The 15,304-nt window shown below is 42.1% G+C and overlaps 2 gene segments (V, D, J or C); one reads left to right on the top strand and one right to left on the bottom strand.

Moving 5' to 3' along the window:
* Window positions 1-680: 680 nt before the first annotated feature.
* LOC117596677 (immunoglobulin kappa variable 6D-21-like) lies at window positions 681-2,503 on the bottom strand. The segment is given in 2 exon segments: window positions 681-2,218; window positions 2,325-2,503. Coding segments are annotated over 2 exon segments (408 nt in total).
* An 893-nt stretch (window positions 2,504-3,396) lies between these two features.
* Window positions 3,397-3,777, top strand: LOC128318840 (immunoglobulin kappa constant-like). The segment is given in 2 exon segments: window positions 3,397-3,400; window positions 3,458-3,777. Coding segments are annotated over 2 exon segments (324 nt in total).
* The last annotated feature ends 11,527 nt before the right edge of the window (window positions 3,778-15,304 follow it).

Below are 15,304 nucleotides of genomic sequence, written 5' to 3'. Positions count from 1 at the left end.
TCCTTCCAGCTGTTATAAGCTTCACAGAAAGCTTTCTCTTTTCTTGGCTTCTTGTTCACGCATTTCTAGACCTTTTTCTCTAAAGCTTCTTTCACGTGAGCTTGATCTGATCTGCTGCACAGGTTGGTTGCTTATTTCTACTGCTGGGAGTGACATCTAATTTATTTGTTCGACTATGTGCACAACAGTATCTTCCATAGCCTCCTCTGCATTCACAGCTTCCATAATCAGGGCGAAACTTCAGCAGTAAGTGATACCACTCTCACCAGACCTCTAGTATGTAAGCACCCAAGAGATATTAGCAAGCAGGATCAATGCAAATACAAACAACTATATATGTATATAACATTCAAAGATTTGCTTGTAACAGAAATCACCAGAAAATTTCAATTTTCACAAAAGTATAGTTAAAGTTAACACTGATTATAACTCTTTGAATGCTCAATAGATTCAAGTTTCTTCAAGCAATGCTCAAATTTCACTCAAAATAATGTATTTCAGTTTTGAAACTATGAAATAGATGTGTTGTATAGCATGAATTATTTCCTTCAACTTAAAGTACTTTGCAATTTTAACCTTTCAATTCAAATGTCCATGAAATATTCTCTTTTCCTTTTGAGCATTTCAGCTTACAAAGTTCAGGGTGACTGGATGCAGCTTACGTAGGAATATTATCTTCTTAAACTCTCTTGTCACTCAAAGTCTCACTCTACATCTGCAACGTAGAAGGACAGTACACTGCCACCTTCCGACCTTGCTCTTTAAGCCTCTACGATGACGTCACGACCCCCAGCTGCTTGCACACGAAGAAATGGCCGTGCTGTAGCTTTGCGTTCCCGCGAAAAAGACGGCAGCGATGTGATAGATGCACTGTAGCTGCCTTTTGTCATCCATAAACGGAACACAGAGAGTTTCTGACAGGTGCTTCTTTCTTTATTTCGCTCATGAAGAGCGCTATTAGGCTTTAGTTTGCGTAGCACCGTGAAACTACACAAAGAAACAACAAAACCAATAAATACAACTCATATAAAGAAAAATACGATAAATAAAGTTCACATTTACAGAGAAACAGATGAAAAATAAGCCATGAAATGAATAAAGACAGTTTGAAACAACTAATTAACAAGCAGAGCTCACGATTAGCATATACATACAAACGAGCTCATATGACTTTGAAATTAACTACAAAACGTAACATACATCAACTTTACATACCTCGCTCCGCTTTACCAAAGGGTACTAGGTTTAAACTGAGCAGAATCAAGACACCATTCACTATAAAACTCAATTTTATCTTCATGCACTGTGGAGGAACATGAATCTTCGCTCTTCTCTCTGCTGATCTGACTACTTTGCGTTACCCCCCACTGCGTAAAGCAGGTAACATGCTCAGAACAAATTTAAAGTGACACAACCATTTTACGTTCATTTACAATTATATTTATCTTTTATCACCCAGGTGCTCTGACAGGAGCTGATTGTCTGCTCTTTTAGCTCAGAATATAATCAGGGTAAAGGAAGCAAGAGCTTTATAGGCACAGATGTCTGAAATGCCTAATGTCTAATATTACACACCTTGCCATATTCTGCTCCAGAGATGGAGTCTGTATCTGCTGGGGTGGAGGGGTTTGGCCTCCAGTCTGCCTCTGCTTTGCAAAATGTACAGAGAGAATGTACTGGCTAATACTGTAATGACAATGACACCATAAATACAGTCATTACATCATCACGTAGACCTGCATCAAACTGGCTTCACATTTAGCTTCAGTCAAATGAAGCTTTATGTTTTATTGTGGTGATGTTCAGTGGAGTGCAGCTTTAGCAGCTCTGCAGCTGTTCTCAGATCAGTGTGTGTTTCTGACTCAGAGCACTTCCTCTACAGCTGAGGGAGGTTTTTGTACGGCGCTATAACACTGTGTGTACGGAAGGTTGTCATCCTGCTGACAGTAATAATCTCCTGCATCTTCAGACTGAACTCCAGAGATTTTTAGATTATACTGTGAACCAGATCCACTGCCAATGAAACGATCTGGAATGCCAGACTGACGAGTAGATGCATATCTGATCAGGAGTTTAGGAGCTTCTCCAGGTTTCTGCAGGTACCAGTGGAGGTCATCATCAATATCGGTACTGGCGCTACAGGTGAGAGTAACAGATTCTCCTGGAGAAACAGACTGAGATCCTGGAGACTGAGTCAGGACAGTTTCCCCAAAGGACTCTAAAGAAAAGGATGCGGAGTTAAAATAATGGAAACAAATGTAGTAATGAGTGTGAGAGTGATTTGATGGTTTGTATGAATAATAAAAGTAAAGAGAGTGTCTCACGGTGAGCGAGGAGTCCCAGTGTCCCCAGCAGTAGAATCAGTACCATCATCATTGTGCTGCGTGTCAGTGGCTCTGAAAGGACTGAACACACTCTGATCAGCACTACAGCTCTTAAAGTGTGTGCAGCAGTGACACAGCACACATATGCAAACACCACAACTGTGTCTGTGTGTGTGTGTGTGTGTGTGTGTGTGTGTGTGGTCACTGTAGTGTAACAGAGGTTTTTGTACGACGGCTTCATTAGAATGTATCACTGTGGTTGACTTTCGGTGGAGGAACCAAACTGATCATCAGTAAGTCTCTCTTCTTTATTTAAAATTCTATAAATTTATTTCATTGTTAATCAGAAAATTGAATAAAGTTTAGACAACTAGAAAATTATTTATGTTGAACTCTAGTAAGTAAATAATTTAGGCATCATAAAGAATCACTATTTATTTATTCATTTAAAAAGAATATAGTGGATTTTTTTGATAATGACACACAGCTGCAGTAAAATAAAAATAACACTAAAGACAGAAAAGTCAGGAGTTAGCTGTTAGCTGAATAAGTTCGCAGTGTGTTCCTCAGTAAACAGAGCACTTTTACATTCACAGCTTCTTAAGTTCATATTGTGTGCTGTGAAGGACGTGGTATAAAACTTCATCCTGTGCCTGTGAGCCTTCTATAATTTTACTGATGTACTGATTTTGAATCTCCAAACAAAGAGAAACAGTGTGTAGAAAGGTGGATGTGGTGTGATGTGGTTATTTCCATCACTGGACTGATTGCCTTTTTGCCAGATATGTGATTTGTAACAGAGTAAATCTTGTTCTCAGGAAACTCAAAGGGAAGGTGTGATGTTGCATTTTCCAGCCCTGATTCTGTGGAATATCAGTGTATTTACATCATCAGTGTATTTATTTTTCTGTAGGACTACATGTAAAAGTAACAGAACAGCTTAGGAGGACTGGAATACACTCCCCGAATAAAGCTGATCAAAGTCCGAGTGGCTCCACAATATAACGAGTAACTAGTAAATGTTCTCCTGCTGAGTAGTTCTACTGAACTGCAGTAATGTGAATAAGCAGTAATGAGTAAATGTTGTGTAAGCGTGTGTAAATGTGAGTTTATTGTGTGTTTGTGGTCTCCAGCCGGTCCCGCGGTGAAGCCCTCCGTGTCTCTGCTCCCTCCCTCCTCTCTGCAGCTGTCTGAGGGATCGGCCTCGCTGCTCTGCCTGCTGTCTGCCTACTCTCCACAGGGGGCGCTGGTGAGCTGGACAGTGGACGGCTCCCAGGTGAAGGACGGGGTTCTGACCAGCGCAGAAGAACAGAAGAAGGACGGTTACACACGCAGCAGCACCCTGACCCTCAGCAAAGCACTCTGGGAAAAGGGGGAGGAGTTTGTCTGTACGGTCTCCCATGCCGGCGTCAATCATCCGGTCACGTTCAGAAAGAGCCAGTGTGAAGCCTAACAGCTCCAAGATACAATTTAACACTGAGCTGCTTACACATCCATCTACAATAGAGTTTCAGTTCTACACAATGCTGACATTTCTGTCTTTACTCTCTTCACTGTCCTGTTGCTCTTCCTGTAGTTTTGCTCTGCGGAAATAAAGCTTCATTTTGGACATTGTGTGTTCTTTTATTAGAGTTAATAGTCATTATCAGTGTGATGAGAGAGTGTGTTTAGCTGTAGATTCAGTGCTGTGTGTTGTGCTTCAGTGAGTTTGGCTGAAGGAAGTTGAACATCTGGTGAAAGTGCTGCTCTATTCTGGGAGAAAGAGGATCACTCAACCGTCTTCATGTAAATCTCACTTCCTCTACACTGCTCTCTGTTTTACTGGTTAAAACTGACTCTGTGTGTTTAGCTGGGTGTGGAGCACGAAGCTGGTTTCATGTCTTTCTTTAGTGCAGGATCTCTGGTTGAGCTAACTGACAGTGCACACTTATTTTACATTAATAGTATGGAAGAGTCGTGATCTCCTTCATCCATTTCTACTTGTGTCAAAACTGAAAACTAATAACCTTCTGACATTAGTTGCCTCAGAATTCTTTGATCTGTTTGTGCAGAATTTAGCAATTTATGTAAGTATAAGGATAAATATTAGGTCTGTTAGATCCACATTTAACTTAGTTAAATTATATAAAACTGATTATACTTAATTTCTCATTAGTTCTTTGTCTTTCACTAATGGTGTGTAATTAAGCAAGAACTTTCTGCAGGTACGGGGATGATGGTGGCTGATTTGAGGCAGGTGGGGACAGCAGCCTGTGCCAGAAATATGTTAAAGATGTCTGTGAAGAAGCTGTTGGGTGCACTACTTCAGCACACAACTGCTGCAGATGTGATCTCCCAGGCACTGGCTGCTGTCCCACCTGCCTCAAATCAGCCACCATCATCCCCATGCCAAAGAGGCCTCCAGTTACATGCCTTAATGATTACCACCCCATTGCACACACTAATCGTTATGAAGTGCTTCACGTAGCTAGTCATGGTCCACATTCAGGCCTCCATTCCAGCTATATTGGACCCTCGCCAGTATGTTATCAGGGCCAGCAGGGTTTTCCTCACATCTGCAGTGGTCACTGTCAGCACCAGGTTGCCGGGAGGAGCTGCATGCTGCTGCCTCTGTGCTGAATACTTCAAACCAGGGATAGAAGTCATTTAATGTGTCTGGAAGAGAGATGTCATTGGTGGAGGCAGGGCACAAGCATTGTGTACCGTGGGTCCTTGTTGGTGAGATGTTGTTCTATCTTCCACGTGTAAGAGGTCTTGGCCCTCTTGATTCCACAGGTGAGGGTGATCCTTGCTGCCCTGAGCACCGTTCTGTCACCTAGTCTGAATGCAACATCATTGGCTTTGAGTAGTGACCATATCTCGGAGTTCAGCCAGAGCCTCTGATTGGGTTGTGTAGTGATAGTGCGGGTGATCACAACATTGTCCGTACACTTGCTGATGTAGCCAGTGACAGATGACGCATGTTCCTCCAAATTTGTCTAGTCTCCACACGTAGCAACATCCTTGAACATGTTCCAATCAGTGTGATCAAAACAGTCCTGCAATTCTCAAACCGCTTTCTCTGGCCACACTTTGATGGTTTTAGTGGCAGTCTTTTCCTGTTGCAGCGGTTGATATGTGGGCATTACAAGCACAGAGCTGTGATCTGAAAGCCTGAGGTGAGCTGATCACATCCTGTAGTCCCCAGTGTGTCCACTTAGCAGCAATGGTAATGATAATAATTTCCCAAGCAGATAGTGTGGATGGCACTTTATCATTAGGTACTTTACTGCTACAGAGCAGTACCTACTAATGATTGAAGGGTTTGTGCACCAACATTTGTTCACATACACACACAGCCCTACTCCCTTGGTCTTCCCTGATTATGAGTTTCTGTCCTTGCGGAAACATGGAGTGAACAGGCGAGTCAAGAATTTTGCAATGGAGCTACACTTCAATCAGAATTAAAGCGTAGCAACAGTGATCAGTCTGAACCTGAGCAAGTCCATTCAATTGTCCAGAGAGCGAAAGTTTGCCAGAAATAATGATGGGACAGCTGTTCTTGTAGTGTTAGCCTGTAGCCTAGCCCAGGTGCCATTTTCAGGTCCTCTTGCACCACTTGTGCACTCCAACACTCCACCACCCCTTGGCTCGCAGAAGCTTATCGTAACAACCAGACCAAGCTCAGAGCAGCTGAAAGGAAATAGCATAAATCAAACGATCTGACTAATCTAACCAATTACCAAACTCTTCTCTCCACTTTTTCCCACAGTATCTCTACTGCTAAAGCCACATATTACCAGGAGAAGACTGGCTGCTCTACTAACACCTGTACTCTCTTCACAACATTTTCCTCTCTTCTCTGTCTCCTCCTCCCCTTCCTCTACCTCTCTGATTGCAGATGACTTCACCACTTTCATTTCCACTAAGGTTACATCAATCAGGAACCAATTCTCCACCCCAGACACCCACAGACAAGCTCCTCCCTACATGCAACTCTCAACTGTCCTCCTTCTCCCCTCTCTCAGAGACTGATGTCTCTAAGCTCCACCTCTCTAGCCATCCTACAACCTGTTCTCTAGACCCTATCTCTATCTCTAGTTACCCCACTGCTTAACAACCAACACTTAACCCTGCTGCTGTTGAGAACTGTCTCCCTTCCCCCTTTCCCGACCAGAACCCTTGAGAGAGCTGTTTTCAATCAACTCTCCACTTTTCTCACACAGAACAACCTCCTGGCCACCAAGCAGACTGGCTTCAAAAGCAGCCACTCCACGGAGACTGCTCTGGTTTCTGTCAATAAAGCCTTACAACTAGCAAGATTGACCTAACAATCATCTGTCCTCATCTTACTTGACTAGTCAATTCAATACAATTTTATTTGTATAGCGCTTTTAACAGTGGACATTGTCACAAAGCAGCTGCACAAAAATAAATACATTCAAATTAAATTAATTCAAAATAAATTGTAATTATGTGGATTTATACCTAATGAGCAAGCCAGAGGCAATGGCGGCAAGGAAAAACTCCCTGAGACTCAAAAGGGAACCCATCCTCATCTGGGTGACACCCGATAGTGCGATTATAAATCATTCCCTTCTATAACTGTGTACTACTGGTATCTTCCTATGGGTGTACACAGCTTAAACTTTCTTTCTTTTGCTTGATTTGCATCTAACACTGAGAAATATTTAGTATTTGGTATGCATGACGCCACTTCTTCTATTGTAAGCAGTGGAAAATGTTCTCATCTTATTGCTGTGTTCAGTGATCTTTTGCCCAATGGTGCCATCTTGTGGCCTGAATATGCAAGTAGTTTGCAGTTGGATGAGTGGAGCCTTCCTCTGATGTTTATGCTTGATAGGTTTTGGTTGACATTACATCACATCCCATGTCAAGTTTAAACAAGAAGTTCTTTTTGTTTTTTATCAGGTCCATTTCTGTTCATCACCTTCTGCCTGTTTCAATGATTATGACACACTTTTCAAGTCACCTTCGTACTCAGGACTCCATCAGTGGACAGTGGATAGAGTTAACCAACTGGACTTCTTGCAAAAACTGTTATGAATTTACTGGTTGCACAATTGCAATATTTGTCCATATAGTACACAATAATACAAGGGAATGATTTATAATTTATAATATCCGTTGCACCCAGATGAGGATGGGTTCCCTTTTGAGCCTGGTTCCTCTCAAGGTTTCTTCCTCATATTGTCTCAGGGAGTTTTTCCTCACCACCATCACTCATTAGGGATAAATTCATGTATTTACAATATATTTTGAACCCATTTATTTCTGTAAAGCTGCTTTGCGACAATATCCATTGTTAAAAGCGCTATACAAATAAAATTGAACTGAATTGAATTAAACTATTGGTAGGGTAGCAGCAATTGGTTTATTGTTCCATAAAGTGTCTGATGCAGCTTTGTGAAGTGCAGGTGTGCAGTGGTATTGAGTCGTACTGGGTTGGGTGTTTGAGTGAGCATTGGGAGTTAGCAGGTTGTTGAGTAATCTGCCTGCCTCAGGGAAGAAACTGTTATGGAGTCTGCTGGTGGTGGATGGATGCTCCTGTACCTTCTCCAGATGGTAGGAGGATGAAGCGTCTATTTTACATAACTATTATAACTCATTTTTTACATAACTATTATAACTAATAATTTTTTTCTTCTACTTAAACCATTGACAAATAAGCCTGATTTTTTTTTTTTTTTTTTTTTTTTTTGATGAAGCATTATGTCTTTAACGGTTTTTGTGTGTCCACTGGAATGGACTTCAAGTTTCAACAGTTGTATGGTTAAAAGTCTATCATTTGGATTTCTGTTTTCTTTTGTTTTTATCAGCTCACACTTTACAGGCTAACTGAACATAATAACAATACATAAAAGTACAGGTAAAACTACATTAACAACAGTTTTTTTTTTAGAACTGCCATTTTTTTTAAAACAGCAAAATTGAAGACATTTTTTCCTCTTTGTGGAAAGGCCACTTTTAGCCTCTTTTTTTCATAATATAATTATATTAGTTGTATTTTCTATTGCTTTTTTAAATTTATATTCTGGAAATTAACTATCCATAAAAACCCTGGTTACGGATGTAACCATTGTTCTGTGAATTCCTGTTTTGCTGGGAGTTTCTTGCCTGCGTCGGCGTTTTAACTATACTGTTTCTTTCTTTCTTTTAAATCAATAATTTTGCGCTATCGTTTTCATCTGTTGTATTTTTCATGTTCTCTTCTACCGTATTTTCATTTTTCTTTCTCTCGAAATGCGCTTTTGTATTTTGTCAAGACAGCGAGCGGAGGCCATCCACACCGGGTCCACGCCGACTAAAATAATATCAAAAAATCTTCGACTAAGGTGCGTTAAACAACATGTCATAACATTCAGCTTGTTCAGTGTGTTGAGTGCAGGATGTTTAGTCACTCTTCCTCTGTCGTTAGCAGTAGCTTTATTTGTGATAAATGCATGTTAGTTAGCTCTCTGACGGAGAAGATTGCAGCATTAGAGGTGCGCATCCAGACTCTAGAGAGGGTTAGTGAGAGTGAGAGCAGCGTAGTTTCTGTAGGAGAAAGTCTGGATATCTTAGGCGGAGTTAGCAATCCCCCAACTCCGGTATTAGAGCCCTCACAGCGGGGCAAATGGGTGACGACTCGGTGGCATAATCGCAAAGCCAAAGCTAACTCTAAGGCTCGCCCACAGGAGCACCACTCCTCTCCGCTTCACGTGTCCAACAGGTTTGCTCTCCTCAGTGAAGCACCCGCTGAGAAACCTGAAAGAGCTCTGGTTATAGGTGACTCTATCTTGCGGCACGTGAAATTAGCTAGGCCTTTAGGGGCACCAGCAGCTTTAGTTAGGTGTATACCAGGAGCCAGGGCGCTGGACATAGCAGGTAATCTTAGGGTCTTAGGCAAGCACAGGTTCTCAAAGATAGTTATTCATGTAGGAGCTAATGATATATGCCTTCGTCAGTCTGAGGTTACTAAGAGTAACATGGTAGTTAGTTGGTAGGTGTGTAAATTAGCGTAACATGGTAGTTAGTTGGTAGGTGTGTAAATTAGTGAAGGCGATGTCCGATGCTGTAGTATGTTCTGCCTCCATCCCAATGCGCCGTGGCGATGTAGCTAACAGCAGGTTATGGTCGCTGAACTGCTGGATGTCCAGGTGGTGCTCCGAAAACAATGTGGGCTTTATAGATAATTGGACTAACTTTGAGGGCAAGGCTGGCCTGTTAGGGCGGGACAGTGTCCATCCCACACAGGGAGGTGCTGCTCTCATTTCTTGCAGCATAGCACATAGTCATAGAACAGGACTAGTTAATCGGTGACAATCCAGGGCCAAGGCCAGGGAGCAGACAAGCAGGCTAAACCGACCGTCTGCTAGCTGCACTGAGTCGTCACTTAGGTTCCACCGTATTGAGACTGTGTCTGTTCCCCGAGCTAAACAAAATTATAGACATACTCAGACAATTTGTTTTAGTAACCTAATTAACATAAAATTAAACCAAGCCGAATGCATAGCCAGCACCGTTGATCTGAAGCTAGGACTGTTGAATATTAGATCTCTTACGTCTAAAGCGCTTATTGTTAATGAAACCATTACTGATCAGGAGTTTAATGTACTGTGTTTAACAGAAACGTGGATTAAACCAAACGAGTTTGTAGCATTAAATGAAGCTAGTCCTCCCGGGTACAGTTACATACATCAGCCCCGTCTAACTGGCAGAGGAGGAGGCGTCGCAGTCATTTATAATGATAATCTAGCCGTCACACAAAAACCTAGTCATAAATTCAACGCATTTGAAGTTCTTTATTCTAAAAAACATATGTAGCCACTAAAAATAAGTCTACCCAGGTGATTACAGTAATTATTATTTACAGACCCCCAGGGCCATATTCGGAATTCCTGTTTGAATTTGCAGATTTCATCTCTAACCTGGTTGTTTCTTTAGACAAAGCATTAATTGTTGGAGACTTTAATATTCATTTTGATAATCCAGAAGACTCTCTGAGAACAGCAGTTGTGTCCATTCTAGATTCAGTAGGGGTTAATCAGAATGTTTTTAGAATGTAGTGGTGGTCACACTCTTGATTTAATACTAACATTCGGATTAAATATAGAAAATATAGTCTCATGTCCACAGTCTGAAGCTATCTCAGATCATTACCTCATCTCATTTAAAATGTGTCTTAATCATAGTATATGCACCTTGCCATGTCACCGTGTGAAACGTACGTTCATGTCAACAACTGCACAGAGTTTTATCAGTAATCTCCCAGATTTATCAACCATGATTGGATCACCGTCTGATCCCGAAGAACTTGACCAGGCAACTGAATGCTTAGAATCAACGTTCTGCAACTCGCTAGATAAGGTGGCTCCACTTAAAAGAAAAATAATTAGGGAGAAAAAGCTAGCACCCTGGTATAGCGATCACACACGAACTTTAAAACAGACCACTCGAAAACTAGAACGTAAATGACGTCAAACTAAATTGGTAGTATTTCTAATAGCATAGAAGGAGAGCCTTTTGAGCTATAAGAAAGCTCTTAGTGCTGCTAGATCAATGTATCTCTCCACCCTAATTGAAGATAACAGAAATAATCCTAGATTCCTATTTAATACTGTAGCAAAATTAACTAGGAATAAGACCACAATAGAAACACGCCCACAATCATTATATAGCAGCGATGACTTCATGAATTTTTTCAATGGTAAAATTGAAAATATCAAGCTAGATTCAGACTATTGTTTAAAAATCGGACAGTTCTATAACTAAACCTGTAGATGATTATATAATAATATTAGATAAACAACTACAACGCTTTACTCCCCTTGAAAAGACTGAAGTAATTTCACTAATTTCATCATCAAAATCATCAACCTGTATGCTAGATCCTTTACCTACTTGTTTCCTCAAACAGATAATTCCTGAAACAATCAAACCTCTTTTAAACATAATCAATTCTTCCCTTAGCATTGGCTATGTACCTAAATCTTTTAAATTAGCAGTTATCAAGCCCTTGATTAAAAAAACCTGACCTTGACCCCTGTCAGTTGTCTAACTATAGACCAATATCAAACCTCCCCTTTATCTCCAAGATCCTAGAAAAGGTTGTAGCACAGCAGCTATGCTCATACTTACATAGGAATGACATTCATGAAATGTATCAGTCAGGATTTAGGCCTCATCATAGCACAGAGACAGTGCTGGTTAAAGTTGTAAATGACTTACTACTGGCCTCTGATCAGGGTTGTGTCTCCTTGCTTGTGCTGTTTGACCTTAGTGCAGCTTTTGATACCATTGATCATGCTATTCTCCTCGATAGACTAGAAAATGTAGTAGGCGTTAAGGGAAAGGGCCCTTTCCTGGCTCAGGTCTTATTTGACTGATCGTTATCAGTTTGTAAACGTAAATGGTGACTTTTCTACACATACTAAGGTAAAGTTTGGTGACCCGCAAGGCTCTGTTTTAGGCCCACTGCTCTTTTCTCTATATATGCTACCTCTGGGTAAAATTATCCATAAGCATGGTATTAGCTTCCACTGTTACGCTGATGACACACAGTTGTATGTTTCAGCAAAGCCAGATGACAGACTCCAGCTTAATAAAGTAGATGAATGTGTAAAAGACATTAGACACTGGATGCTTATTAACTTTCTCTTACTTAATTCTGACAAGACAGAAGTACTTGTACTAGGACCACATGCAGTTAGAAGTAAGCTTTCTGATTACATAATAACTCTGGATGACCTTTCTGTTTCATCATGTGCAGCAGTAAAAGACCTTGGTGTGATTATCGACTCTAGTCTTTCTTTTGAAGCTCATGTAGATAATATAACTAGGATAGCTTTCTTTCATCTCAGAAATATTGCTAAAATAAGAAATATATTGTCACTACACAATGCAGAAAAATTAGTTCATGCTTTTGTTATCTCTAGGTTGGATTATTGTAATGCCTTACTGTCTGGATGTTCCAGTAGGAGCATAAACAAGCTCCAGTTAGTCCAGAATGCAGCAGCGAGAGTCCTTACTAGAACCAGAAGATATGACCACATCACCCCTATCTTATCCACACTGCACTGGCTCCCAATCAAATTTCGTATTGATTATAAAATACTACTATTGACCTATAAAGCACTAAATGGTCTCGCGCTGTAACGTCACCATCGGCACCTGCCCGCCAGAGGGAGCCCTCGCCTGAGTTCTGACGCCACCCTTGAGAAACACTTCCGGGGTTTTCAGGGACATTTAAGCAGCTCGTTCACCACAAGAGGACGCGAAGTATTGTTTTTGGGACATTACTGAGCGTTTTCTTTTGCCTTGTTTACTGTTTTCTTCATGTGTATGACCCTGGTTTGTTTTTTCTGATTTCTGCCTTTGCCTTGCGATTTCGGTATTGTATTTTCTCGCTGATTGACTTCCTGGTTTTTCGGACTTTGCTCTCGTTTCCTGATTGTGTTTCTGCCTGCCTTTTCGGATTAATCTGCTTTCATCTCTGCTGATGGATCCTACACAATCCGCCTCGGACGAGGCGTTACACGCGCCACAGTACCTGAGCAAACGTTTGGTCTTTTATGATCCGCCACGCCTACTCAGATCTAAAGGTGCAGGCTGTTTGTTGGTACCTCGAATAATGCGGGCTACAGCTGGGGGTAGAGCTTTCTCTTACAAAGCCCCACAGTTATGGAACAGCCTTCCACTTAGTGTTCGGGGCTCAGACACAGTCTCAGTGTTTAAGTCTCGGCTGAAAACATATTTGTTTAGTCAAGCCTTTTGTGAATAGTTTTCTTAGGTACAGGGGCAGGTCTGGAGGGTTTCACAGGCATAGACTGTTGTGGTGAACTGGGATGTTTGGATGCTGTCGCCCCCCCACTCTCACACGTTCACTCAGGTTTGTTGACGGTGGAGTGGCTGCTGCTTTATGTCCCAGGACTCCCTCATGTCTGTGTTAGCTTCTGGCTCTCCCTTTTAGTTACGCTGTCATAGCTAGTCTTGCCGGAGTCCCTGCTTGGGCTCCGCATGCAAAGTACATTGTGCTTAACCATTAGAGGACAAAAGCTCACCTAACAATCTCTTCCTTTCTCTCCATCTCTCTCTGTCCCTCACTCTCTGTCGAGCTACACATGCTACTCCTGAGATGCCAGAGATGCCAGTGATCCTGACCCCTTCTGCTCCTCCTCGCTGCCTGACCCATCCTGATGCCCTACTTCTGGTTGGAGTTCTCATCAGTTGAGTTGCTCGCTGCTGCTGCTGGGGCCCCATATGGACTGTTTGGATTGCTGGGGATGGTGCCACCGGGGGGATGTGGAGATGGCATGGGGATCACATATGGGGAGCTATACTGTAATGGCTTGGGACTGCGATTGCTGTAGTGGCTTTGGGGCTGCAGTTGCCACTAGCAGCTTCGTACTCAGGACTCCATCAGGGGACAGTGGATAGATTTTAACCAGCCGGATTTCTTGCAAAAACTGTGATGAATTTATTGGTTGCACAATTGCACTATTTGTCCATATAGTACACAATAATAGAAGGGGTTTATTTATAATCGCACTATTCATTGCACCCAGATGAGGATGGTTCCCTTTTGAGCCTGGTTCCTCTGAAGGTTTCTTCCGCATATCATCTCGGGGAGTTTTTCCTCACCACCATCACCTCTGACTCGCTCATTAGGGATAAATTCACAGTGATAAATTAAAATATTTACAATATATTTTTGTGAATCCATTTATTTCTGTAAAGCTGCTCTGCGACAATGTCCATTGTTAAAAGTGCTATACAAATAAAATTGAATTGAATTGAATTCCGACGACCACCAGAGACTGTGTTGTAGCAGTGGATAATCGCAGAGCCAGGCAGATAGGTCGAAAAAGATACACCAATGAAGTCACATAGTGACGTGAGCGGAGCTGAGGGCATATAAGCCACTGCAGCTCAGCACCCTGCCTCGGAGCGTCTTTCTCACATCTTCCGAGTGACAGGGAACTCTGGCGGTCATCCGGAATTCACAGAACAACAATTACATCCATAACCAGCATTCTGTTTCATTCCTCCTGACTGCCAGAGATGGTGTTATAGCAGTGGATGACCCATACTGACAAAGTCATAAGGAAGTAACTTACCAGAAAAATGGGGATTATCAGCGACTTATAGCCAAGCTCAGATCCTGGGATGAAGTAACAGCGACATTGTAGAATCTTGCAAAGGTACAGGGAAAAGACCATGTCGCTGCAGCACATATGTCAAGAGAAACACCCCTGAAGGCAGCCCACAAAGAGGAAACAGCCCTGGTGGAATGGCAATTGATGGCCCTGGCCATTGGTTGCCAAGCCTACAACCCACCGTGACAACCTCTGCTTAGACAGAGGGTCACCTTTCTTAACACCCACATAAAAGACAAACAACTGCTCTGATTGTCTTAACTGCACTGTAGCCTCCACATAGCACCTCAAGGCTCATACAGGGCACAGGAGCAGAGGATGTGGTTCAAGAACTTTTGTTTTGAAGGAAAGCAGCTCAATGGACTGATTAATAAACTGGTGAAGGAGCACCTTAGGAAGGAAGGTCGGACTGGGCCAAAGGATTACACCAGCACCCTCTGGTTTCCATCTCATGCAGGACTGGCTCAGTGCATGAAGTTCACTAACCCTTTATATGTAGAAGCCATGATCAGGAGAAAGACGGCTTTCAATTACTTCAACCTAAGATCTGCATTCTCCGATGGTTCAAAAGGAGGTTGACAGAGAGACTCCAACACCAGAGGTAAACTCCACACTGGAGAAAGGAGAGAGTGAGCAGGACTGAGGCACCAGGATTGAGGCTGCCCTGCCACTGTCCAAAAGACCTTGTACAAAACTCAAAATTACTGAAACCGTACATTGTACAGGGTCAAAACTACGAGACTCGCACCACAAACAAAAAGACTTCCATCGATAGGCATAAAGAGTCCATGTAGAAGCAGCCCTTACATTGAGAACAGTGTGAATGACCAAGGGTTCACAGTG

The sequence above is a fragment of the Pangasianodon hypophthalmus genome, chromosome 9, assembly GCF_027358585.1.
Source record: "Pangasianodon hypophthalmus isolate fPanHyp1 chromosome 9, fPanHyp1.pri, whole genome shotgun sequence".
Lineage (NCBI taxonomy): Eukaryota > Metazoa > Chordata > Actinopteri > Siluriformes > Pangasiidae > Pangasianodon > Pangasianodon hypophthalmus.
The sequence above is the reverse complement of the archived record's forward strand: the minus strand, read 5'-3'. Positions and strand labels throughout refer to the sequence as shown.